General features: G+C 37.9%; 1 protein-coding gene across 2 annotated transcripts; it reads right to left on the bottom strand.

Annotated features, from left to right (window-relative positions):
* Nucleotides 1–5,704: 5,704 nt before the first annotated feature.
* On the bottom strand, nucleotides 5,705–25,540 carry ube2w (ubiquitin conjugating enzyme E2 W). 2 transcript variants are annotated; one of them, XM_008108599.3, is made up of 6 exons: nucleotides 25,328–25,540; nucleotides 16,641–16,729; nucleotides 14,466–14,568; nucleotides 10,006–10,161; nucleotides 8,632–8,707; nucleotides 5,705–6,802 (listed from the first exon to the last, which is right to left on the bottom strand). In XM_008108599.3, exons 1-6 carry the CDS (start codon nucleotides 25,340–25,342, stop codon nucleotides 6,789–6,791), a joined length of 453 nt encoding a protein of 150 aa, XP_008106806.1. In that variant the 5' UTR covers nucleotides 25,343–25,540; the 3' UTR covers nucleotides 5,705–6,788. The 2 variants fall into 2 exon arrangements, with proteins under 2 accessions (XP_008106806.1, XP_003219627.1); XM_003219579.4 differs by having other exon boundaries at nucleotides 16,641–16,732; nucleotides 25,328–25,538.
* Between the last annotated feature and the right edge of the window lie 1,704 nt (nucleotides 25,541–27,244).

Here is a 27,244-nt window from a genome sequence, read left to right as displayed (position 1 = left end):
AGAGCAAACCACTGACCACCTATTACAATGTAGTCTGAGCCCTGCCACATGTACAATGGAGGACCTTCTTATAGCAATACCAGAGGCACTCCATGTAACCAGCTACTGGACAAAGGACATTTAATACAATGCTAAGTTTTTAACTTCGTTTGTGTTTTTAAATACATTACAACTGTTCCCTGGGTTTGCTTCTGACACAATGAATAAATAAATTAAAATATTAATTTGCCTTGAATCAGAATAAACAATGAAAACAATTTATATCTCTGCAATTTCAATTATTTTACCCAGGATAACATGAAGATCTGGGATTCCCAGAAACACCATTGTTCTTCTTGGGCACTGTCATCTTCAGGGTAGATTGCCCTCAATCTTTTCCATTTTTGTAAGTCTGCTGACCTCCAAGATCACTAGCTCTTCACCATTGGAAACATCCTTACTTCAGCAAATTATTTCATAGTTCCATTCTTCCCAATTATATTAATACCCAATTTTAATCATTTTTGCCAGCTCTTTTTTTTTTTGCAATTCTCAGCCCCTTCTTCTTGCTTCTCAAATATAAAGCCAATGCAAACATTTTTTCTAGAAACACTGGTTTTCTCAATTGGGTTTACACCTTTTCCAAAACATCAAGAGTTGAAACAAATCCCATAAAACTTTTCATATATGTGAATACATATTTGCTTTCACTGCTATTGTTGCATGCCTTCAAGTCAGTCACAACATATCATGGAGTTTCCTTGACAAGATTTGTTCAAGGGGTTTTTGCTTTTCTCTTCCTCTGAGATTGTGATTTGGGTTTCCATGGCTGAGGAGGGTCTCAAACCCCTAGTCTCCAAAGTCAGAATCTAATGCTGAAACAATGACACCATGCTGATCCTCATTTGCTTTAGACATGAAAAATAATTGTGCAGTACATCTAATTGGTAGCTTTACTATATAAGATGCTGCTAACCTTTACAATGTAAAGTTCACAGAGATGAGAGGAATTTTTTAAAGGAATCAAATTAAATATTTTACATTGTTAGCAACTGGGTCTTAATTATCAGTATCTCTAAATGACAAGAAAGGACAGTTTTATAGCTACAGGAAGAACCTACAGTACCAAATCACTGGCATACAACTAATTAACATTACTGAAAAAGTGACTTGATGAGATATGTTGTCAAAATGAATTGAAATTCTGAGGCATACCAAACCTTTAAATAATTATCTCATGCTCTGTGAATCTCTGTTTGAATCTAAATGTTCAAACTGAGAAAGCAATGCAAGTGGTGTCAAGGAATATTAGAAAGTGCAAATCAATAATTGGATCCTAACCACATTTTGTTATGGTGATAATCCCTTACTTGATAAGCAGAAAACTTGCCAAATTCAAATACAATACACAAACATACATACTCATGACTTGTTGGTAACAGAAACAGAGGCTATTCAGTCTAACCATAGGCAGTGTGGCTGATATACACACACTCAGAAATCCAGGAACTATTTAAACATGGCCCAGTATTACAAGAGAACTATAATAACTGTATGTATAATGATCACATTGTATTTGAGGCATCGGTGACATTTTGGAAAATGTTAAGAAATCCTTTGTTGTAATGCAACTATGAAAAACAAAGCCAACACTTTCCATAGATGTCTAATGTCTCACTCAAAGCACTATTTTGCATACATGAAAAAAGGCAAACCTTTAAGGAAAATATAGGTCACAAACTGTTTGAGGAAATGAAGTTATTGCCTTACATTTTTCAGTTAATTTTCTTGGTCAGTATCATGAAGAGACTGATCCCAAAATTACCGTACATGTCATTAAAACTACAAAAGAGGTGGCACTCACAATTGCATTCTGTAAGACAGTAAAAAAAAAAGCTGCAAGTGTCTGCTGTTGGGTCACATGCTAAATGCTTTTTAGAATTGTGGCCCGATATAGACCACTACAAGCTCCCACAATACCATGTCTCTACGTGAGAATGCAGTTTCAAAGACTAAAGGTAGAGGTTTCCCCTGACATTAAGTATAGTCATGTCCAACTCTGGGAGGTGGCACTCATCTCCAGTTCTAAGCCAAAGAGCCGGCGTTATCTGTAGACACCTCCAAGGTCATGTGGCTAGCATGACTGCATGGAACGCCTTACCTTCCAGCAGAAGCGGTACTTACTGATCTACTCACATTTACATGTTTTTAAACTGCTAGATTGGCAGAAGCTGGGCCTAACAGCGGGAGCTCACCCTGCTCTCTGGATTCAAACTGACTAATATTACTAAAGACTAATATTTACTAAAAGATATTAAGTGTCAGGCTACATCACAAATGCTATCACCTTATCTTTCCATTATTTGTAATGTGATATCAGAATACATTTCTCTACTCCACCTTTTCCTATTGCTGCAGAGAAGGAAAACACAGAATGCAAAAATAACATATCTGATAACAACCATATCTGAAGAAAAAAAACATAGTAGAGGCTCTTGCAATATGCACTCTCTATACAGGTTCAGACAAAATACATATTTAGTTGAACATTCTGGTCACACAACAATTAATGAATTGTCTATCAAGAGTTGTAATGGGGAAATCTCTCCCTATGCTATCCAAAGCATATGTATATGTGTGTGTGTATGTGTGTATTTACATACATACAGGGGGGGGGGGGAGGAGAGGGGAAGGGGTCACCATTTTACTACATCTTTATACATATGGGACTCGAACATGCATGGATTTGGGTATCCACAGATATGTGTCTATATCCTACAACCAAACCCCAGTGGGTACCAAGAGTTTACTGTATAGTTACAGATCCAAGAATCTGAAAAATAATGAACACAGAACTTGAAAATAAATATGCAAGCCAAAATGGTCAGATTATGGTCGCATCTCCACTGTCAAAGTAAACTAAAGTTCTGTTCAACATCTTTATTAACGACTTAGACGAAGGGTTAGAAGGCACGATCATCAAGTTTGCAGACGACACAAAACTGGGAGGGATAGCTAACACTCCAGAAGACAGGAGCAGAATTCAAAACGATCTTGTCAGACTAGAGAGATGGGCCAAAACTAACAAAATGAAGTTCAACAGGGACAAATGCAAGATACTTCACTTCGGCAGAAAAAATGGAAATCAAAGATACAGAATGGGGGACGCCTGGCTTGACAGCAGTGCGTGCGAAAAAGACCTTGGAGTCCTTGTGGACAACAAGTTAAACATGAGCCAACAATGTGATGCGGCTGCTAAAAAAGCCAATGGGATTCTGGCCTGCATCAATAGGGGAATAGCGTCTAGATCCAGGGAAGTTATGCTCCCCCTCTATTCTGCCTTGGTCAGACCACACCTGGAATACTGTGTCCAATTTTGGGCACCACAGTTGAAGGGAGATGTTGACAAGCTGGAAAGCGTCCAGAAGAGGGCGACTAAAATGATTAAGGGTCTGGAGAACAAGCCCTATGAGGAGCGGCTTAAAGAGCTTGGCATGTTTAGCCTGCAGAAGAGAAGGCTGAGAGGAGACATGATAGCCATGTACAAATACGTGAAGGGAAGTCATAGGGAGGAGGGAGCAAGCTTGTTTTCTGCTGCCCTGCAGACTAGGACACGGAACAATGGCTTCAAACTACAGGAAAGGAGATTCCACCTGAACATCAGGAAGAACTTCCTCACTGTGAGAGCTGTTCGACAGTGGAACTCTCTCCCCGGGGCCGTGGTGGAGGCTCCTTCTTTGGAGGCTTTTAAGCAGAGGCTGGATGGCCATCTGTCGGGGGTGCTTTGAATGCGATTTCCTGCTTCCTAGCAGGGGGTTGGACTGGATGGCCCATGTGGTCTCTTCCAACTCTACTATTCTATGATTCTATGATTCTAAAGCATTTGGGTTTTAGTTTGGGTAGGAAAAATATTGAAAGACAATTATCTGTAACCCTATGCCTAAAACAGTAGCTAGAGACATGTTTTCCAATACAATAAATTGCAGGATTTGACAGGATTTAAGATTGTATTCTGCATGACAATTCATAAAGAATACCCACACAGAGGTGTGTACTTCTAAAGCAAGTAGTTTCACTGACCATGAAGAAATAACTATGAAGTCAATATTCTCATTGTGATTGTCTGCTCCTGCTTTAAGCTAAGAGCAACAAAATGTTAAGATAACAATGGGATGGATCCAGAGTAGCCTCAACGCAATGCAACTGCTCATTTGATAGAGACATAGCATAGGTTGTGCCCTCTAAGGGAAGGAGGTGACTCCCATCATTTCTTCACTTTGTACATACCTAAAACAACTCTCACGCGTTTTTGTTTGGTTTTTTTTTTTTTGGGGGGGGGGGGGGGGCTTCCAAACCCTCCAGATCACAGGAGGCTCTGCAAACATTGCTTCCTCCCTTCGGATAGTTTTCAGATATCGACTCTTTTCAACTCTGGATCTGACTTACCATTATCACAATATTTTTGAAACATAGCAGTTGCATAAAGAAACCCAGATACTTATTTTTTTGCTTAGTAATTTCTATTTAATTCAACCTGTGATATTTTATATAGGCAAATAAAATATGTGCAATAGTAAAGCATCATTTTAATACCAGTGGAATATATATATATATATATATATACCATAATCCATATTATTGGGACAATGGCATTAGCTTTTATGATCGATGAGTTAATCTAAACTTTCAGACAGATAAAGGTATTCCTTCACTGTGTATTAGAGAATGACATGATTACATAAATCTGTTGTATGAAGAAAATACATACTTTTCTAACACAGAGTTCAAGTGAATTATGCAAGTATGAAGGTACCAATTTAACATTAAGTGGTTCAGTGATCGAGCACACTCTGCCAGTTTGTATACGCCTCTTAATGGATAGTTATGATTTGATTAACAAGTGAAAATTTAAGTTAAAAGAAAATCATAAGAAGAAATATATATATTCCTTCAGAACTATTTTTGGCTTGAACAGATACCTTTCATTATGTAATTGAAGACAAACATCTGTAAACAAGTTTATATCCATAATATCTATTCATTTTTGATTAAAGAGCCAATAAACATTTTCTCAATATAGAAAACATGCTATTTGTTTTAAAAACAGCCCTATCAAATTGTAATTCACTACCTCTACAGAACACTCTTTCCTTTCATATGATTTGCGCCCACGCCTGAGTTTAACCATTTGATGTTTTTTAAGCAGTATAGAAGATGCAGTAGGATTTGTATATCTATAAAATTTCTTAAATTACAGTACAGCAATACAAATAAAATATCCTCAGCCAATCCTGATAGGTCTGTTTAACTGATCTGGTTCTTACTTTTAAAATCAAGTAAGAGTGTTATTCACTTCAGACATTCATTTATTTACTACTAGGTTTGATTTTTTTAGTGCAACAATAAGGCAACATTAAAAAGAGCATTGATAGAAAGTTTGCATATGTGTAAAGGTAGTAAGTTTATAAAAGACACATCAGTGCTTCCTAAAAAGACAGCCTAGATGAAATATCATAAAATTACATAGAGGTGAAGAACAATTCACTACTATTTAACAATTGTTTCTTTTTTCTATATAAAAAGGTAGATCTAGTTGTAGTCAGATCATTGAAGAAAAAACTGGAAAAATTCTATGGCTGTATGGGATAAGGAAGGTAAGAAAAATATATTTTTGTCTTAAGCATAAATAAAAAGATCCACACTTTTTTTGTCAAAACAGTTCATCTCTGTCCAAAATGTATTTCTTCCTTTATAGTACAGGATTAAAAGACAAGATAAATGTTTACAAGGTAAAGAAATAATTTACAAGAAAATATCTTCTGACAGCTTTTCAGTGAAAATATTGTTTTGTAACATTCAAATATGACATACAACACAACAAAAGAACAATGAACTCAAACAAAAAATGAACATATAAATAAATGAAATATTGTGTAGGCAACAGGGCTCATGCTGAAGGCTAGTATGAAGTAACAGTGTGCAATCTACTTGGAAAACAGCTCTAGTGTACATATTAACAAGCCCAATTATGGACTGCAGCAAATTCAGTTGTATCACTGCCATCCGTTCCATTCACAAAACAAAGTTTGCCTTGATTATATCATTTCTACCCTATTTTACTCATACCCTTTGCTTCAGAAATATAATATACACAATAAAAAGGTATTTATTTCACCATAGGGATAACGTGGGATTGTACCTCTCTGCTGATATAACGTGAATTTTTTTTTCCCTGTCAAGACACTGACACTTCGATAAATATGCAATGATCTTATTCGTTCCTTAGATAAGCATGTTTTAACTCACGCTGCTAGTTTTATGATCACAGTGCACAGAATCATTTATAAACGATTAGGTGGCTTTCAAAGTAAATATAATCCCAATATATTTAAAACTTTTCATAGGCCCTATCATGCATCTAACTTTTCTTGTGGCAGGGGTATAAGTTTCCTGATACAATCTATTGCCGGCAATGGTTACACCAAAACCGTCAAGAAATTCATATTATTGCACAATACATGAAGACCTGAAATTCTTCCAAAAGTTTAAAAAATTGTATTCTGACATTTTTCCAACACCTGCATTAATACTGTATGACTAAAAAAAGAAAGCATTTCAGTAGCATGGACTGAACCAGCGATCAACATGCGCCCAGAATGCACACGAGTAAAAATGCAGTCAAAGGAAGTAGTCTTCATTGCCTATTTTTCACTTCCAGTCAGGAGGTTAAAGTTCAAAGACTGAATGATCAAAGTGCTCATTTTCTCAGTAGGACTATCTTCTGTTAGGAGAATCACAAAACGGTGGCATCAACAAGTGTCATCTTTAAAACAAAACAAAAATAGTATATTAGGTAGTTGATTATATCCATTTTTCTGACCAAAAGCAATAAAGGTATTTAATACAGGAATACCATCTAACAATACATGAGTTAATACAGATTTGACCTACCTACTCAATAAGGAACAGAAATATTATGAAGTATAAATTATGGAGAAGCAAATAGCCTAATGCCTGGAACATTGTTCTGCTTCCTTGTACTCAAAAAAATAAAAGGATATTTGACGTAACAGAAGAATACAGATCTATTGGAAAGAGGGCTTCTTGCAATGGAATCAATAAAATATTATAATGTATATGACACAATAATGTACAATAAAAGCCACCCAATAGCATAATTATTACAGGACAGGAAGTTAGTAGAGAGATTCATCTCCTACCTACACACGGTTTCTGCTGCTCTAAGACATGGAGCAATGGATTCAAATTGCAGGATAAGAGATCCCACCCAAACATTAGGAAGCACTTTCTGACTGTCAGAGCTGTTTGATAATGGAATATGCTACCTCAGAGGGGTAATTTCCTTCTCTGGAGGTTTTTAAGGAGAGGCCGGATGGCCATCAGTCAGGAGTGCTTTCACTGTGTGCTCCTGCATTGCAGAATGGAACTGGACTAGATGGCTCTTGGGGCTGTCTTCGAAGTCTCTGATTATATGAAAAGTCAAAACACTTTTCCACAGGGCCATGAGGGAGGGCTCCCAAAATGGTGTATTATACAATACAAACTGGTCCAAAACAATTGGACGAATAGACTTAAGTAATATCATGCTTTAAACTTTGTAGACTGTTTTTATTTGATTATGTTTAGGTTTTTTAAATGTTTTATGTTTATTTTATTACTGTGTTTGGTATTACTGTATTGGCATTGAATTTTGCCAGTTTTGTAAGCTGTCTTGAGTCCTCTCGGGTGAGAAAGGCGGAACAGAAAAGCAATAAATAAATAAATAAATAAATAAATAAATAAATAAATAAATAAATAAATAAAATCAAGAGAGGTGGAGAAGTTACTGAAGAGAGTTATATAGAAATCCTACAAACACTTCTCCTCCATACAGGCTGTAGAGGCGTTGTGCTTTCTTTAGCTTTAGTATTTCCATAACACACACAATTCTTTGTGGTTTAGGAAATATATTACCTCCTCCATGTCTATATATTTTCCCCAAGGCTATATTCTTCTTTGCTCTCACAAGTTAGTGATTACATTTCTGGTTTATTCCAGTAGTTACTGTATTCAGCTTATTGTTATTATTACTCATTTTCTACAATAAGGTCTGTCTTACAACTGAGTTGATAATTGGTTCATCTTGCCTCAGAATCTCTATTATCATTAATCATTTTCCAATTGAACCTTTTAAGAGATATGAAGAGTTGAATTTTGGACTTTTTATACGCAATCAAGTGCTCTGTTTCTCAACTATACCAATTTTGTACAAGCAAAACCACACCAATTACGTCCTATAAGTTCAAATGTATTATTTTATTAGTATTTTATTAGTTATTATTTATTTATTTTATTTATTTACAGCATTTATATTCCGCCCTTCTCACCCCGAAGGGGACTCACATTACACATATAGGCAAACATTCAATGCCTTGACATAGAACAAAGACAAGACAAATGCAGGCTCCGAGCTGGCCTCAAACTCATGACCTCTTGGTCAGAGTGATTGGTCTCAGCTGGCTGCTCACCATCTTGCGCCACAGCCCGGGTACTTATTACTGGTAGGAATCCTAAAAGTTTAATATTCATATAGAAGTTTAAGCAATTTATCTTATTCATTCCACAAAACATTTTTTTAAGGTCAATACTCACCATGATACCACCATTTTGTCTTCTTTGGATTCTTGTTACACGTTCTTACATAAAATGAATTATCTGGTGGTCGTCTCTGCCAAAAAAGAAGAGCCAAATATGAAATAACCAATAGATTATATAGTGGCTAAATAGGTAAAAGAAGAAGGACATTAAAATAAATTAATATCAGAAATATACTAACTTGTCATTCATGAATTTTGTTATTTTTCAGATTCTTCTCTCCTAGCTTCTAATTTTTTAATTAGATGTTGCCCTATTTCCACATTTCCAAATTTTTATTTTTATGGATTAAAATATTTGACTAAAATCAATCTCAGAAAATGGGTATCTATCCTTTGTTAACACCCAGACCTATCTCCCACCCCAATTCAGCCTGACTTTTTTTACAAATGCGCCAGGGGAATTTTCATTTTCTGAAATCACAACAGTATAATGTTAAAATGTGGACAAAGACCCCATTTCTTCACTGCAAATGCTTCTCCAGCTCGTGTTTGGACAGAAAGCAGCGAAAATACACCCGCAGTTTGGAAATACACCACAGTACATTAACGGACTAACTTTTATCCTCTTCACTCCAGATCTGAAGGACATTCATGAGAAATTTTAAACAATTATCTGATATAGTCTAGTGCCTTAAATCTTAAGTCAAGTCATGGGGGGTCCATGGTCACAAGAGGCATTTAAAAGGGGGTCTGTGGTGAAGAAAAGGTTGAGAACCACTGGTCTAGAAGATTTCAAGTCACAACGTTAATTAGACGTTAAAATGTCTGAGGATCTGTTATTATTGTTATTGTAATTGCAAAGCTAAAGTGCTGAATCAGACTATGTTTGCATTAAAAGTTACTGGAATATAAAACTTGAAGTGCATTACAATTAAATAATACAGTATTTTGAATTTAATAACACAGTAAAAATAAATCTTGTTAGTGTTTTTTGTTTCTGAAATAAGACAACACAACTCCTTTCCAGCATTTGTCTATAAAGATGCTCAGTTATTTTAGAATTTGACTCAAAAGAATATCTCCATTCTGAAGTGTTTTCTGCTCTATCCTGAACATATTTAACTACATCCTTCATTCATTAGCACAAATTCAAATAATCTACTCAGTCCTAATTTGTAAGAAAACTGCAGGTCCTTTGTTCTATTCTGTTTCCTTGAAATCAATAATGTATGCAATAAAATCAATACATGTATCTACAAGCTTTAATATAGTTCACCTTACTCTCTAGCATAGGACTGTTATTTTAAAGTTAAAAATAATTTTTAATATTTATAAATAAAAGATTAATAAGTAAGAATAAAGCCTCAGCTTTAAAATGGGAGATTTTGCTTTCATTTACTTTATTTAAATTCTATTTCTGAAGTCATACCTTTTCTTTGCAGCTGGAAAGCATGCTAATAATGCTAAGACAAACTGATTGCACTGAAAGAGCTGGAGACCAGTCTTCTGTTAGAATTGATAAACAGATATGACCATTGCTATAAACATGAGGATGAACAGGAATATTTTCACCTGTAAATATAACCTAAAAACAAAATAAAAATGCAGTTAACATATTATTGATAAAACCTGTCAAAAAGCATAACATCTGTTATAAAATCTTCAGTATTTAATATGAAAAATGCACAGCTGGCTATGCAAACATATCATAATGAGATGAGATCCATTGAAATAAATGGAATTTTCAATCATGATTATTTTGCACATTACTTTTAATGAACCTACTCTTAAATATGACTAAGGGTCTTAATAATTTTGTACACAACAGTTAGATTTTAAGCAGTCATTACAAAATTATTTAATGCAAAAATACAAAAGCTGTACCCACAGAAAACCATAACATTTTAACTCAGCCAAATAAGGTTACCAAACACATTCTAGCTTCCTTGGATCAAAGTATGAACCAACAGATATGGTTCAGTTAAAGGGGTTATTTAGTCACCTCAACAATACAGTTCCAGTAATATGCACTGATATTCTCCTAGGAACACAGAAAGTTGCTTCATACTTTATCATACCACTGGTCCATATAACTCAGGATTGCTTACACTGACTAGAAAGGACTTTCCAGAATTTCTAATATCCACTCTATCCAGCAGTGCAAACAAGGCTCCAGAGAGATGCAGGGATGTGTGAAATGGTGACAGAGACAGATTTGTGCCACCATATCACTCAACTTTTGTTGCTAGCATATGTGCTGTGGGTTGCACACTCCCCAGAGGAATTCTGAAGAAGACAAGCCTTGTGGAGTGCCTAGCAGCCAGGGCATGCTACAAGCCTCCAACTGCTGCCCTACATAATTTGATTAATAGAGTCTTTAGATTTATGCAATCTGCATTGGGTCCTGGAGTACCAAGGGCCCTGTGTATTCCTTTTATATATCTTCATTCCGATCTGAGTAGTATTGCTCTCAATAGTTGCTCTAATTATAGTACGATCCCAATATTTGAAGAGAATGCATATCAGGACTTTACATAGATACACGAACCTGTGGAGAACAATCTATTATTTTCAATGGGACAAACAGCTGAGATAGCAATAAGAGTATATAGGTTGTACAAGTGAAACCACATATATCATTCCCATGGATACAAGGATCATATGGCATGTTCTTTCAGAAGATAATGTATCTTAAAGTATGTATTTTAAGTCAGCATTAAAAAATATTTGGAGTAGATTTATACTACACATTACAGCCCAAGATTTTGTATTTAATTTAATTGTTTCTTCTACCATGAATGATTTAGTTGCATTTTACTTTCATTTTGTCCTTATGTTGTTTGGGCCTCTGCCCCATGTAAGCTGCCCCAAGTCCCCACGGGGAAATGGTGGTGGGGTATAAATAAAGTTTTATTTTATTTTATTTTATTTATTTATTATCTAGATTGCAAATTGCTTTGGGTTTTGCAGTGAGATAAATGCAAGATGTAAAGACAGAAACAAATACAGGCAGTCCCTGAGTTACAAATATCTGACTTACAAACTACCCATAGTTAAGAATGGGAGTGAGATAACAGGAAGTGAGGGAAATCTACCCCTCAGAAGACAAATTCACTCCTGGAAGAGTTCTCATGGGGAAAAGGTGTCTCTGCTGAAGCTTTCTCACCAACGTTTGTATCCCCAACAAGCCACATTTTTCAAAATCCAAGTATCACAGGGACAGAAAGTGAGGTGAAACCTCCTGAACAGAGGCACAGACAGCAAAAGAAAAACCACATGAGTATTAACCCTTCCTTATGCTCTACAAAGCTAAAGTTTATATATATTTGGCTGAAGTTACACTTAAAAATGTATCTGTTCAGACTTACATACAAATTCAATTTAAGAACAAACCTACAGAACCCATTTTGTTCATAACTTGGGGACTGCCTGTAAAGCTATACACACACACACACACACACACACACACACACACACACACACAATACTACAAAAATAAAGTTAAACTTAATATTTTCATGTATGCCTATAGCAATGGTGCTCCGAGGTGATTCATGGATTGCTTTCAGCTCCCAAATTAGGAGCTGTCACTCCCTTGCAAATTTAGAGAAAAAAACAATTGATTATAGAGGATGGGTGCAAATATGTACCAGTCTCTGATACATTAGGGTGAGGAAAATTGTTAGTCCTCCCTATTAGATATGGTAGCTTGAGAGGCACAGCCCTAAAAGATTTATGGTATATAAAATGAATCCTTAAGAGAAAGTTCAGAAATGTCTTCTCTCTTACCCTATTAGACAAATATTTTAAAATAGATTTTAAAATATTATGTTTATATACTAGTTAATTTACTTTGTTTTCTTGCCCAGCTAAGTTATCAGTGCTCAGGCATCTGGACTGCAAATGCTGCCAATTCTGTTCAAGGTTCACAGTATGATTGGAGATATGCAGCCACAAACCTATCTGATAGATGCTGGGTCACATGGGGCTCCTGTAAATTTAAAATGGGGTAAGTAGACAAAAGAGGCAGACTAACTGATGGAATCAGTCTTGGCTAAGGATTATATGTTGTCATGAGTTAAGAACAAGTAAGTCAGGCAACTCAAATGATTTTATCTGGTAAAACAAATACTACTACTACTACTAATAATAATGATAACTTAATTTTTATATCCCATCACCATCTCCCCAAAGGAACTTGGGGCGGCTTACAAACAGGAAGAAACCAACAACAACAGTTAACTATCTAAAAACACATTTAAAAACATAATAAACATATGACAATTTAATTCAACAGTTAATAACAGTAAAATATAAAGACATCTTTAAAATAAATTAAAAACAAACCTCAATAACCAGAACCAGGAATATGGTGGGCAAATCAGAAATTAGAGAGGGCAGGGTGTGGGCTTGTGTAAAAGCGGATTATAGGGCCAAGGCGGAGGTAAAGTGCTGAGTTTAATCTAACAAGAAAACAATCAATCTATGATACACACGCTTTAATGGAAACTTCCTTTTCAAGTCTTTTGTGTCTAAGTCTCAAGATACATGGTTTACAAAAACACAAACAAGTTGTATCCATACTATGAAATCATGGGGGAAGTAGAATGACAAGGCCTTGAGCCTTCTCTGCCAAAGAATGCTGATGCCTCACCAAATTACAAATCCCAGGATTGCACAGCACTGAGCCATGGCAATTAAATGAGAGATGACATCCCTCAAATAGGAGCTCCAGGTGCAGCTCCTGAAGAAGCTTCCCCCGTGGCTTTGGCTCAGCACTAATATTACTGTATGACATGAATCTAATGTGCACCTTAAGTTTGAGAGCTCATTTATCCAAAAAAGGCGAGCATTAGATTCAAGTATTCAAGTAAATACAGTAGGTGTTAGATTAATTTTAAAGCATTGATCCTTCTTCTGAAAAAAATAAAGAGTCAATTTATAATTCTATATCTACATTCAATATACCGTATTTTCCGGCGTATAAGATTACTTTTTAACCCATGAAAATCCTTTCAAAAGTTGGGGGTCATCTTATACACTGGGTGCTGAGCTGTGGAAACTGGGGGTGTGGAGGAGAAAGCAAAAGGAGCTGCAAAACATCTCTACATTTTGGTGTGCTGTACTCTGCTATAGTAACCAGCACAAGAAAGGCTTCTGGCGAGGGCCCTCTCCTTTTCTCCTTCCCACTCCGGCTCAAAAGGTGGTGGCGGCAGCATAGAGGCCAGGCCCGGCGTGGCGCTGAACAGAAAGGGGAGCTGGGCGAGGAAAAGGGGCCCCCAAGTGGGTTCAGAGCACGATAGCCTGGAGGCGTTTCTCAGCAACTGCAGCTGTGGCCTCCTGGCCATCATGCTCCAGACCCAATTGGGGTCCCCTCTTCCTTGCCCAGCTCTCCTTTCTATTCAGCGCCACACCGGGCTTGGCCTCCATGGTGCTACCACCACTTTTGGAGTCGGAGCCAGAAAGAGAAAAGAAGAGGGCCCTCATCCCTGCTGGAAGCCCTCCTTGTGCAGGTTACCATAGAGACGGCCAACGGTGTGCAGAGTACAGCTGGAGAAGAAGCCCACGGTGGAGAGGGGCCTAAGGCACTGGTCTTCGACGAAATTGGCAAAGGAGAGGCATTGTTGCAGTGCCTACTTCTTTTTGTTGTGTTGCCAAAGGCTTTCATGGTCTGAATCACTGGGTTGCTGTGAGTTTTCTGGGCTGTATGGCCATGTTCCAGGAGCATTGGAAGAGGGGTAGTCTTATACGGCGAGTATATCCCTAACTCTCTATTTTAACTGAAAAAGTCGTGGGTCATCTTATATTTCCAGTCGTCCTATAGGACAGAAAATACGGTATATCAAACTCCTTTGTGATTTAAATCAGAACTATGATTACATATATTACCTGAGGAGAGTCAAATGGATAGCGACTACTGAATTTAAACAGCAGCTGAAATTTCTCCCCTTCATATAGTGTTCCAGGAGCACCTTCCATGTCTACAATCCACCTTCACAAATAAAACATAAAAGAGGGATTACTATCTTCCCTTAACAGAAATCGTCATAAAACATAATGAGCAGGAAATGTCTAATTGAGTTTTTGATCTAGGTTACAAATGGCAATGAAAATGCATATCTAAAAACCTTCAATTTAAAAGAGAATTTTAGAATTAAATGAAATTTTAGGAATGTAAACACCACAAGTCATTTACTATGTCTAAACTACATTCATATACATGAAAATTCAGATCAATACTCTGTAATTTCTAACAGCAGACAAGATGGAATATTTCAGTGGAATATAAAAAATTGGGATTCTCCAGGCAATTTATATCCAATAACTAATTAATTTTATTAATGGATGAAGTTCTACCTCCTGATTATTTTGGAAAGTTGCCACTGGCAGAACCTATTCTGGTTCTGCCAGTGGGGGCGGGACTTGTGGAGGACTTTTTTAACCCATTTACTCTCCAGCTAAAGCAACAGCACAGAACCAACATATGGAGACAGGACTGGATTTACTAAAATTATTATATGACTGGAAGCATCACTCGACAATTTAAATCAAAGAATATAGAATTCTTAAAAAAATAACAGCAGTTACTAAGATTGAATTATCTCCTACGCAGGGATAGCCAACTTGCAACAGCATGCTCACTCAGTGCATTACAGCTAGCAGATAAGACAGGAAAGAAACTAAGCCAAAATATATTAACAGAAAAAACATGGGTGGTCTTGATATGGCTCGGATCCCAATTTTGGTGAGGCTTGGTCAAGAATAAAGAGGTAACGGCCCTGGCCTTTGAGGGAAACAAAAAGCAAGAGGCAAAGTTCCAAGATGCTAAAGCCCAGAAGCAGATGAAAGAGCCTCTGTCCATCCCAACTGCTACTGCTGTGGCCTAGGAGGGAGAGAAGAAGAGGCAGTGTATGCTGGACAGAATCCCTTCCCATATGGCCACCTCCTTTCTTTTTGTGTCATAACTTAATTACATTGTAAGCCTGCAGGCAGGGAATTGTTTTGTTGTTCTTTCACTTGTAAAGTACCATGCAATATAAATAAATGATCATGATCATCTTCTTAGTAAAGTTTCCTGGGTGACAAAAGCCTTCAAATGAGTACAGAGCACTAAAAAGATGTTTAACTATCCCTTAGGGTTCTGACCATCTTTACTTACAGTATCATGAAAAGCAAATTTCAAGAGTATAAGCAACTTATATTTTTGAAAAGATTATAAATACAATGTGCAATTACCTTCCTGCTGTGCTTTGACAAAAATAGTGAACATTTTATTAATAAATAATCAAGAACAATAAGGATACAGATTTCTTGAATGAAGCTGAGGTTTATTGTAAGGCAATGTTTCACGACAACATTTCCCAAAACTTTATCAAGAAAAAAGGCTAAAACAATTCTCAAAATTCATGAAACTATCAGAGCTATTCTCTATTCTTGTCTATAAAAAGTGGCAGATGTCCTTTTTAATCATGCCTACAAGTGAGCATTGCTTGTATGTAAACTACTTGAAGCTGACAGCAATATCCATCCACCCATGCACTGCAACTAGGACGTTAATTTAGTGAATCAGAACCAGGACGTATGTCTCCTGTGCCCTTCAAATTGGGTAATAAAAATGAACAGAAACAAACAGGCAGCATGTCAGTAATATAAAGCAATAGTTACATTATTTAAGTATCTCAAGGGTAAAAGAAATAACTTTTTAAAAAATAGTATGCATTCCAATTAGGAGTTTTGCAACTCTGTTTGAGGCTAGAAGGCCCCAAAGCTCAAAGCTAGATAAAAGAACATTCTTAATTTATTGGTTCAGATTTTTCTATAAATTTGCAGCCATTCAAGGCCTTGGGGAATAACAAAACAGGGCCAAGTGCAGAATGTGTAAATCCCATGTCAATTATATACAAGTATACTGTGCTGTACTTGAAAATAAAAATACTGTACGTGCAAATCAGAAATCATATGTTTTAGATTTAAAAACCAGTGTTACCAACAGGGGAAACCTCTGTCAGGCTTATTCTCGATTTCAGCTAAACTAGAAATTATGAAAATATAGACAACACTCACTGCGTAATTGAATTTTGAACACTTTTTTCATTCAAGGTCATTCCTGGTGGTGGGTCATTCTGCAATGCCAATAACTCTTTCTGTAGCCTCTTCTAATTGAAAAGGGAAGATAATATTAAAATATTTCATTAGACTGCTACTAATTAGTACATACAAATCCTACAAAACAATATTGTCATACATGTTTTTACTGCAATGTATAATGATTAAAAAAACAAGCTGCATTAACTTCTAAACACTTCATCTTGTGTGCCACTACAATTTCTAGAAATATCGTATAGTGATAAACACATTTTCTTTCTCCTCAGTGCTAAGAATTTCATATAACACATTCCCCTTTTTTTCATTTCCCCCCAGTATTATTCATGCCCAAACAAGCATGCACTTATATAGAGTGAATATCTTCAAACATTTTTTAGGAGTGAACACTCTGTGAACTTACTTCCAAATAAACAAGCAAAGGAATAAGCAATTAATGTGGTGATGTCATCAAGAAGCAATTTACAGAACTCTGTTCCATAAGATGAATATGTGATGTCAATGGCGTTCTCCTATTTACATCCAATAAAATAGTGGAATAGTAGGGCCAGGGAAAATAATGTACGATTGGATAAAAGAGATTTCTTTCACAAGGCAAAAAAGTTGAACAAAATAAGAATGGGGTGTTTGTTAATGTCCGAGTTTAGTTAATACGTGAATTAATGTGCCCTATAATTCAGGAGAGAAAAAAACTATGGAGTGTACAACTGTATGACAGATCACTATGCAAACTATAATGTTAAATTCATTGAGCCCATAGTGAAAGGCAGAGAGTTTGTGTGTGTTTATTCTGCAAAACAGTTTAATAAATACAAGTGTTTTAGTTCTACTTAAAAGTGCAGGAAGCCTAAAGCAGCTGGAAACTTTTTAGAAAACAGACACTATCCTTGATCTCTCTCATACTAGATGATCATAAGGGGGAAAACATTGAAATATGAGCTACCAGCACACATGGTCAGACTGAGAATAAAGAATTCTGCATAGTGGAGTATAAACAAAAACAAAATGTCAGCAACAAGAATTTGACAAGTTAAAGCAGAATTCTGTACATGTTTACTCAGGAACTAAAGTAAGGTAAAAGTTTTCCCCTGACGTTAAGTCCAGTCGTGACCGACTCTGGGGGTTGGCGCTCATCTCCATTTCTAAAGCGAAGAGCCGGCGTTGTCCATAGACACCTCCAAGGTAATGTGGCCGGCATGACTGCATGTAGCGCCGTTACCTTCCCGCCGGACTGGTACCTATTGATCTACTCACATTAGCATGTTTTCGAACTGCTAGGTTGGCAGGAGCTGGGGCTAACAGTGGGGGCTCATTCTGCTCCCGGGATTTGAACCTGGCACCTTTTGGTCCACAAGTTCAGCAGCTCAGCGCTTTAACGCACTGTGCTACCAGGGGCCCCATTACACAGGAACTAATCCCATCAATAAGTAAGAATTATTTCTATATAAAAATCTTTAAGATTGCTATCTGTCAATATTTAGAATAGAAGACATACATTTTGTTAATTTCAGATGTGAGCACTTATGTATAAAGAGACATGTTGAACTTTAAGACACATCAGCAAACAATGCCAAAGCTACAGACATTTCTTATCCTTTCACCTACAACACTTGCCCTTCTTATTTAATGCAATCTTTAATAATGTCATTTCACAAAGATTTCTGATATAGACATTTATACCACTTCTTTGAAAAGTCTACGAACTTTGAACACTTGGATTTTACCATTTTTGTTTCCACTCTAACCAGGTGGACAACCCTACTACAGGTGTGCAGGTGTGCTCCAGATTGTTTCTTCTGTAACTCATTTGGTCACTGAGTATGACCAAATGGTGGACATCTTATCTAAAAAAATGGGCCTGTTCATAATAATTCCTTTTGATAACACAAGTGCTGGTGCACAACTCACTGGAGTCAGTGAGTTGTGCCACAGCCTATTTGGACATGTCATAGCATGAAGGCAAGCACCCAATAAATGGTAAGGGTTTCCCCCCTTGATCCTTGTGCCATATAAAAATATGTTGTACATTCACAGTGTTGTGTACATCAAAGAGCAACAATATTAATTAAATCCATTTTATCTAGATTGCAACACAACTAAATGTGGAAACTTGGGAAGGGAGAAAGGAATACTACTACTTATGTACCTTTGCATACTTCTGCAACACAGACTGAAGTCTTACACTCAATATGAATTCAACCCAACAGAGGCTATGGCAGTAATATAAACAAAGAAGTCTTGCTTCTCCTTTACTACTAAAGCTACCAGTGTCCACGTTTTCCTGATAATGCAAGGCCTTCTACGATCTGACCAAATCTGGAAAGTGTGAGGAATGCTCGTACATGGGAGGGACTTGGATCTAGATACAATCCATTCCAACTGTATGATTTTATACCTAAAACTATGTTGATTGCACAGGTCCAAATAAATATAACAATTATTAGTTTATTTTCCCAAAATTGAATATGATGTTGACATGTCTCAATCCTAAACCTTATCATCAGCATATATTATTTTGAAATTGCTAGCACAGTATATAATATATTTTATTCTATGAGTTCTTTATTAATGCCAGTTGAAATTTCCATTTCAAAATAATCAAGATTTTCCCATAATGCTATACAGATATAAGATGGAAATAAACAGTATTGCTTAGCACATTCCCTAATAAAATCATCTGGGAAAATAAGGAATCTCTAGCATAAACTTTGAAAGTTTAATAAATCCCTTAGGCAGCACAGCATTCATAACAAGAAATGTATAATTGTGACATAATATAATGTTTGAAAAGTTATTTCAGTAATATGACAACAATGAAAACACTTAAAGTCAATGGGACAGAGCAAACTTCCACATGTCTACAGAATTCAAGTGTATAGGATTGTAGTCTTATTATATACTGGAAAACTAAAGATAAAAGAAACTACAGAGCACAGAAATGGGAAAAAGAGAGAGAAAAGGATGTGCTTGACACTTATGGTTTTCTAAGCATTCTCATATTTTATATATTCAAATGCATTATTTTCCTATTGCATCAGTGCATGTTCATAAAATAACATCCATCAACCAACATATTAAAAAGATACAACTAAAATGGAGGCAAAGAAGTTTCAGACACTTCTGTCTGTTAGTCTGTTCAGAAGTATTAGGTATGTATATTTATGTATGTGATATAATTATGCTTACAGAACATAGCTAAATCATTTATAAATATAAAAATACTTGTATGCTGCCTATATAAAGTGAGAGCAGCTTACAGAAAATTTAATCACAACACATACAAGCTGCTTAGGTTGGGCCATTTTTCCTATTTGTTTTTCTGTTTAACTTGTATTAGGCTGCACCCTATCTTTTAACATCTGTGACATATTTATACCACTATCAACACCACCACCCTCATGTTTTTTCCCCTAAGATGCCTTCAAAAGTACAGCACTTCACATATGATTCCCATAATACCGTAATCTACAAATGCAAGCATTCTCTCTGATAGAACATTATTAGGGGAAGCAAATTGCAAGGATGTTAGACCAAGGTGAGATTTGGCCAAGGTGAGGAGTTAAATTTTGACAGCTCAAAGCTCATTCTTAGCTGAAGAAGGGTGTCAGGAGGTAAAGCATGATCTACCCATTGCAAAAACTGACTGATCAGCAGATCTTCCATAAAGGTTTGTCAACAACATCAGAGAAGTTAGGTTGTTTGAGAATCCCTGACTGACACAAACAAATACAGTAGTCTCACTTATCCAACATTCGCTTATCCAACATTCTGGATTATCCAACGCAATTTGCCTCCCTTCCCAATCCACAGCTGTTTCTCTAGGCAGCAAGGATTGAACTTTTTATGGATTTAATTTCCGACAATGAACTGTATGTTCATTTTATGCAATTATATATTTGTAGTCAATTTGTTAGTAGCCCATTGTTTTAGTTAATGTTTTCAATATATTGCGATGTTTTGATGCTAAATTCATAAATACAGTACTTACTACATAATGTTACCGTGCTTTGGACTGCTTTTTCTGTTGATTTGTTGTAATACATGATGTTTTTGGTGCTTAATTTGTAAAATCTATGTAATTTGACATTTAATAGGCTTTTCCTTAATCCCTCCTTATTATCCAATATTTTCGCTTATTCAACGTTGTTTATATTGGATAAGTGAGACTCTACTGTATATAAAGTAGTCTTCTACTGTGTGGTACAATAAATGTCAGAAAGTGACCAAACCCCCATAAGCTTCATTTTGCATCTCCAATCAAGGTCTCTCTCACCACCCACTCTTTTGAACTTGACTCCAATGAGATTTGACCTCACTTTCTGTCCCTGTGATAATCGGATTTTGAAAAAAAATGGCTTGTTGTGGTTTTTTTCTAAGTACAAATCTCAGAAGTATGAAGTCTGCTCACACCTAGTCTAAAATAGTGCTTTGCAAAGTAGTGGTCCTTGGACCTGCACTGCCAGTCCCTGGAGAATTTCCAAGAAAGAAATAATCAACTTAATCAATGGACTCAAATGTAATGCTGGTTCCTGACACATTGAAATAAACAATTGATAGTCACACACTCACTCTCACACACATCAAATAGTTTAAGAAACACTGGCTTAGAAAATCAGAAGCAGCATGTAAGAACAAAATACTTGGCACACTGGAAGTAAACAAATGCTGATCAATATTGGATGAATTTACACTAGAATTAAGTCAGTTTGACTCCACATTAACTGTAATGGCTCAATGCTATGGGGTCCTAGGTGTTGTAGTTTCACAAGGTCTTTAGTCTTTTCTGCTGGAGCGGATAGAGGGAGCTCATCCGCGCTCTCCCCGAGTGAGATTCGAACCTGGCAGCTTTCAGATCAGCATCCCAACCTTCAAGTCACAAGGCTTTAATCCACTATGCCACTGGCATTCCATGGCATTGAGGTATGCTAGTTAAAAGTAGCATTGTTATATTAATTCTACAGTGTAGATGTGCCCACTTTCACATTAAATGGCTTAAGAAGCACTGGCTTAGAAGATCAGAGGCGAAGTCAAAAACACACCAAGAAAAAGGCAGACTCTGTAATTCAAGGGCACACTTACAGTGCTGGCCCGATACATTGGAAGCAAACAATGTGCTGATAAATGACTTAAGAAGCACTGGCTTAGAAGACCAGAGGCAGCCGGTCAAAATCAAACTGAAGATGCATTTACATTGTAGAATTTACTCAGTTTCACACCACTTTAACCACCATGTCTTGACATTCTGGACTCTGGGGAATTGTAGTTTGGTGAGGCACCAGCAATCTTTGGCAGAGAAGGCTTGGGAACTCATAGGGTTCCATAGCACTGAGCCATGACATTTAAAGTGCTGTCAAACTACACTAATTGTACAGTTTAAATGCACCCTGTAACCCATGGGCACAAATACAATGTTGGATCATCCAGCAGCACATGCAAACGACACTTAGAATTGTTTGCTGTTCCCTGACCTTTCATTTCACATGCAGATTAAACTTTTGACCCAAATGAAGCTTTGTGAAATATTTGAATTTAATCTCTTTTTCTGGCTGGAAATGGGTACTATATTACAGTGGCATTCTTTTTCTTTCTCTGTGTGATTTCTGATTTCCAGACTATGCTCAAATCAAGAAGACATTGGGGAGAGGGGGATATGAGCATATTGGCTCAAATTCTGGTACTGAAGTTAATTTTTTTATTTGTTTACCATATTTCTATCCTTCCCTATCTTACCCCAAGGGAGACTCAGAATGGCTTACAACTCAGCACAATTTGCTGCCACATCAAAAAACGAACATAACAAAATATGAATATATTAAACAATATAAATACAATTAGAACAGGATTTAAAACAGCAGTTAAAACAACCACTTAGTCCATACTCAGAGTTCATTAGCCATTCCGGTTATAGTCACATTAATTCATAGCTGTTTATTGCATTGTGGCTAGTTTCCAAACACCTGGTTCCAAAGCCAGGATTTTACTTGTTTCCTAAATGTCAGGAGGGAGGAGGCCGATCTCAGATCACAAGGAAGGGAACTCCACAGTCGAGGGGACACCACTGACAAGACCCTTTCTCTTGTCCCTGCCAGCCACACCTGCGAAGGAAGTGGGACCAAGACCAGGGCCTCCCCAGAAGATCTTAACATCTGTCCTGGTTCCTAGGGGGAGATGTGTTTGGACAGGTAAGCTGGGCCAGAATTGTTCAGGGCTTTAGAGGCCAAAAACCAGCACTTTGAATTGTGCTTGGTAGCAGACTGGCAGCCAGTGGAGATGATGTAGCAGGGGTTGTGTGCTCCCTGTACGCTGCTCCAGTTAGCAATCTGGCTGCTAACCAATGGACTACTTGAAGCTTCCAGTCTTCAAAAACAATCCCAATTTCTGTAAGGTCTTATGAACAAGACCTTGAAACTAAAATATTAATTTCTTTAAAATCAATACACAATCTCCAAACCCTACAGTTGCCACCAGATATTAGTGGATAGTTTATAAGCATGACAAAAGTACACAAATATTCCCTTGATTCTGTCAATTATATGATGGACAGTACAGGCAGTCACCAAATTATGAACAAGGTAAGTTCTGTAGGTTTGTTTTTAAGTTGAATATGTATGTAAGTTGGAACAGGTCCTTTTTTAAAGTGTAGCTCCAGCAATAAAAATATATGTTAACCATTCCCTAGGCTATCGAAAGATATATATATATATATCTTTGGATAGCATAGGGAAGTGTTTGTTTTGCTTTCTGTGCCCCTGTTCAGAAGATTTCACCTTGCTTTCTATCCCTATAATAATCAGAATTTGAAAAAATTGCTTGTTGTGGAAACAAGGATTGGCACGAAAGCTTCAGTGGAGGCACCTTTTCCCCATGATAACTCTTTCAGGAATGAATATCCCTTCCTAGGGGTAGATTTGTCTCATTTCCTGTTGTCTCACCCTTGTTCTTAACTATGAGTCATTTGAAAGTTGGATGTTTCCGACTGCCTGTACTCAGATTTTGGGTGCATGTCTACTGTAGGCAATTTATACTGTAAGAATTCAGGCACACCACTTTACCCGATATGGCTCATGGCTTTGGAACCCTAAGATCTGTATACTGGTGTGGGTACCAGCACTCTTTTAGCAGGGGAGGCTCAAAACCTTGGGAAACTACAAGTACCAGGATTCCATAGCTCTAGTTATAAATGCCTAGCCCCTAGGTTGCCATACAGTACTCTGTTCTCTGCACCTCATTGATTTCCCCGGCCGTATCCTACGTTGTTTTGCACTATCTCATACCTGATCCTTTTATAGCCTGGTCACAGCCATTTTTGTAATTATGGTCATTGGTTTTCACTGAACAGTCTGATGGAGCCTCAATGCTGTTTTTTCTCTTATGTTTAATTGTGTTTATATGGACTGTTGTATTTTACGATGTTCTTATTTTATTTTAAGGGTGATCTTGTTTTAATGGAGTGTTTGCTGTTTGCTTTTAAGTCTGTTGGACTTTCTATTCCATATGTAAGCCATGCCGAGTCCCTTTGGGGAGATGGTGGCAGGGTATAAAAATTAAGTTATTATTATTATTTGAAACACAACAGGATGAGTCCACATTATTATTATTATTATTATTATTATTATTATTATTATTATTATTGCACCGAGCCACGGCAGGTAAATGTGGTGTCAAAACGCACTAAATCTACAGGGTTAGATGTGCCTTGTAAGCACAAGTACTTGGTCCTTGCCATATCGTAAGTAAACAATGGCTTCTTAAACCATTTCAGGCAGGCAGGGGCAAACTTCAGCCCTCCAGGTATTTTGGACTTCAACTTCCAAAATTCCTAACAGCCTACCGGCTGTTAGGAATTGTGGGAGTTGAAGTCCAAAACACCTGGAGGGCCCAAGTTTGCCCCTGCCTGCCTGAAATGGTTTAAGATGCCACTGTTAACCAACATTGTCACCTCAAATGGCTTAAAAGCACTAGAAGACCAGAAGCAGCTGGTAAGAACAAACCCAAGCGAAAAAGGTTGGTCCTTGGCGGTGCTGGTGCCACTCCTACTCGAAGAAAATATACAGTACAGTGACTAATGTATTGAAAGAATGGGAGGAGAAGGACGCCGAGATGACTTTCCACACTTCCTGGCTTGGTTGGGAGTGAGCCCGCTTCCGCCTCGTCCTTTAAACCCAAACTCTCACTTTCCTCCTTTCCTAAAAGCCCGACACTGTGGAGAGAAAACGCCCATCGCGAAGGAGAGGCGAGGAAGGGATCTGTCACAGCCCAAGAGTGAGCCCAGCAGGCCCTTCCCAAAGGCAGCACCTGTTCTCCCCGCTCCACCTGGACAGCCCCCCTCCCCCCAAAGCAGGGCAAACTGGGACCGTCCGCCTCATCTGCTTGAAGGAGGAAGGGACCAAAAAGGAGCAGCTGGGGGGGGGGGGGGGGGGGAGGGGGAGAGGAAGGGGTTAGCTGGGGTTCTCTAAGCGATTTCTCTCCCCCCTCCCAAACAGGGCAAAGTGGGACCGTCCACCTCATCCGCCTCGAGGAGGAAGAGACCAAGAATGGGACAAAAGGGGGGATGATGGCCCCTCCTGTCAGGCGAAGTTCCCCTCACAGCGTTTCCTCCCAACCCCAAAGGGCCACCTGGGGACGAAAGGACGCTGGAGGCTGCTCACCTGCATAGACGCCATGATGGATCCGCCTCCTCGCCCCCTCCCCTCTCTGCGCCGCCGGACGGGGCCACAAGAGAGGCACTCAAGAGAACGAGAGAGAGAGAGAGACGCAAAGCGGTGGCGGCAAGAGCGCCGGCTCCCTCCACTGTCGGCCCCCACCTTCCCCCGTCCTGGTCACGTGGGCCCTCCGGCCATTCCCCGGGAAGCCACGCATGCGTATGGGAGAGCTGCCGCGGCAGGCTCCAGGTAGAAGCTTCCAATCGGAATCCTGTGATTGTGACTTAACGCCGCCTTTCTTTCCTTTGCAAGGAACTTTTTTCCCCTTCCTCCTCCTCCTTTGCTTCTCTGCTCCTTCCTAAAATATATATGCGCCTGTCAAACTGATGCTCAAGGTGACTACATTGTAGGATTGAGGCTGTTTGTCACCATTTTAACTGCCATGGCTCAATGCTGTGGGGCTGTCTCTAGCCTGGTGAGGTACCAGTACTATTTGACAGTGAGGATTAAACTACAACTCCCAGGATTCCATAGCATTGAGCCCTGGCAGTTAAAAGTGATACTAAACTGCATTAATTCTACTGTGTAGATCAGGCATGGGCAAACTTGGGCCCTCCAGGTGTTTTGGACTTCAACTCCCACAATTCCCAACAGCTGATAGGCTGTTACGAATTGTGGGAGTTGAAGTCCAAAACACTTGGAGGGCTCAAGTTTGTCCATGCCTGGTGTAGATGAACCCTTCAGACCTTTAAAAATAGTTTGGGCATCCCTTAGCCAGAATCCCAAAATCTGAAACACTTCCAAATTGACTTTTGTTTTCTGTTGTACTCAAACTTTGGGTGTATCTACACTGTAAATTTAATGCAGTTTGACACCATGTTGACAGGATTTATTCAATGATAGGTGTTGGAGAGTAACTGTCATATACCTCTTTTTTGTTGCACCCCTCCAATAATCTATCCTCTAGACCAGGGGTCCTCAAACTTTTAAAGCAGAGGGCCAGTCCATGGTCCCTCAGAGTGTTGGGGGGCCGGACTATAGTTTGAAAAAAAAAACCAAATTCCTACGCACACTGCACATCTTATTTGTACTGCAAAAAAACTATGAAAGAACAATACAATACAGTAGAGTCTCGCTTATCCAACGTAAACGGGCCGGCAGAACGTTGGATAAGCGAATATGTTGGATAATAAGGAGAGATTAAGGAAAAGCCTATTAAACATTAAATTAGGTTATGATCTTACAAATTAAGCACCAAAACATCATGTTATACAACAAATTTGACTGAAAAAGTAGTTCAATACACAGTAATGCTATGTAGTAACTACTGTATTTACGAATTTATCACCAAAATATCATGATATATTGAAAACATTGACTACAAAAATGCGTTGGATAATCCAGAACGTTGGATAAGCGAGTGTTGGATAAGTGAGACTCTACTGTATTTAAAAATAAGAACAATTTTAACCAACATAAACCTACCAGGATGTCAATGGGAAGTGTGGGCCTGCTTCTTGCTGATGAGATAGTCAAGTTAATTAGGATTGTTGTTGTTTTTGTGTGCCTTCAAGTCATTTCAGACTTAGTCTAAAACTGAGGGCGGGGGCCAGATAAATGACATGGAGGGCCGCATCTGGCCCCCGGGCCTTAGTTTGGGAACCCCTGCTCTAGACTGTACCACTATCTTATGACCCTGTTCCCTGTGGTTTTTATTCTTACTTCTTTCTCACCCCGAGTTTTAACTTAGTGTTCATGTGGCCCGCCCTTGTTTTTATTTTTTGTTTTTATTGCTTTTCTGATTTTGTGCTGTAATGTATATTATTATCTATTGTATTGTTCAATTGCGTTATGATGTGTTGTTTTTATATTTTGTTATATTGTACTAGCTGTGCCCGGCCACGCGTTGCTGTGGCAAAGTCT

Source organism: Anolis carolinensis, chromosome 4, assembly GCF_035594765.1.
Source record: "Anolis carolinensis isolate JA03-04 chromosome 4, rAnoCar3.1.pri, whole genome shotgun sequence".
Lineage (NCBI taxonomy): Eukaryota > Metazoa > Chordata > Lepidosauria > Squamata > Dactyloidae > Anolis > Anolis carolinensis.
The sequence above is the reverse complement of the archived record's forward strand: the minus strand, read 5'-3'. Positions and strand labels throughout refer to the sequence as shown.

Excerpts from the sequence above, each read along its gene's own strand:
- ube2w (XM_003219579.4), bottom strand. Across the intron at positions 14,569-16,640 it reads GTTCAAAATTCAATTACGCA|GTGGATTGTAGACATGGAAG; the intron begins GTGAGTGTTGTC and ends TTATTTGTGAAG. Across the intron at positions 10,162-14,465 it reads ATCCATTTGACTCTCCTCAG|GTTATATTTACAGGTGAAAA; the intron begins GTAATATATGTA and ends TTTTGTTTTTAG.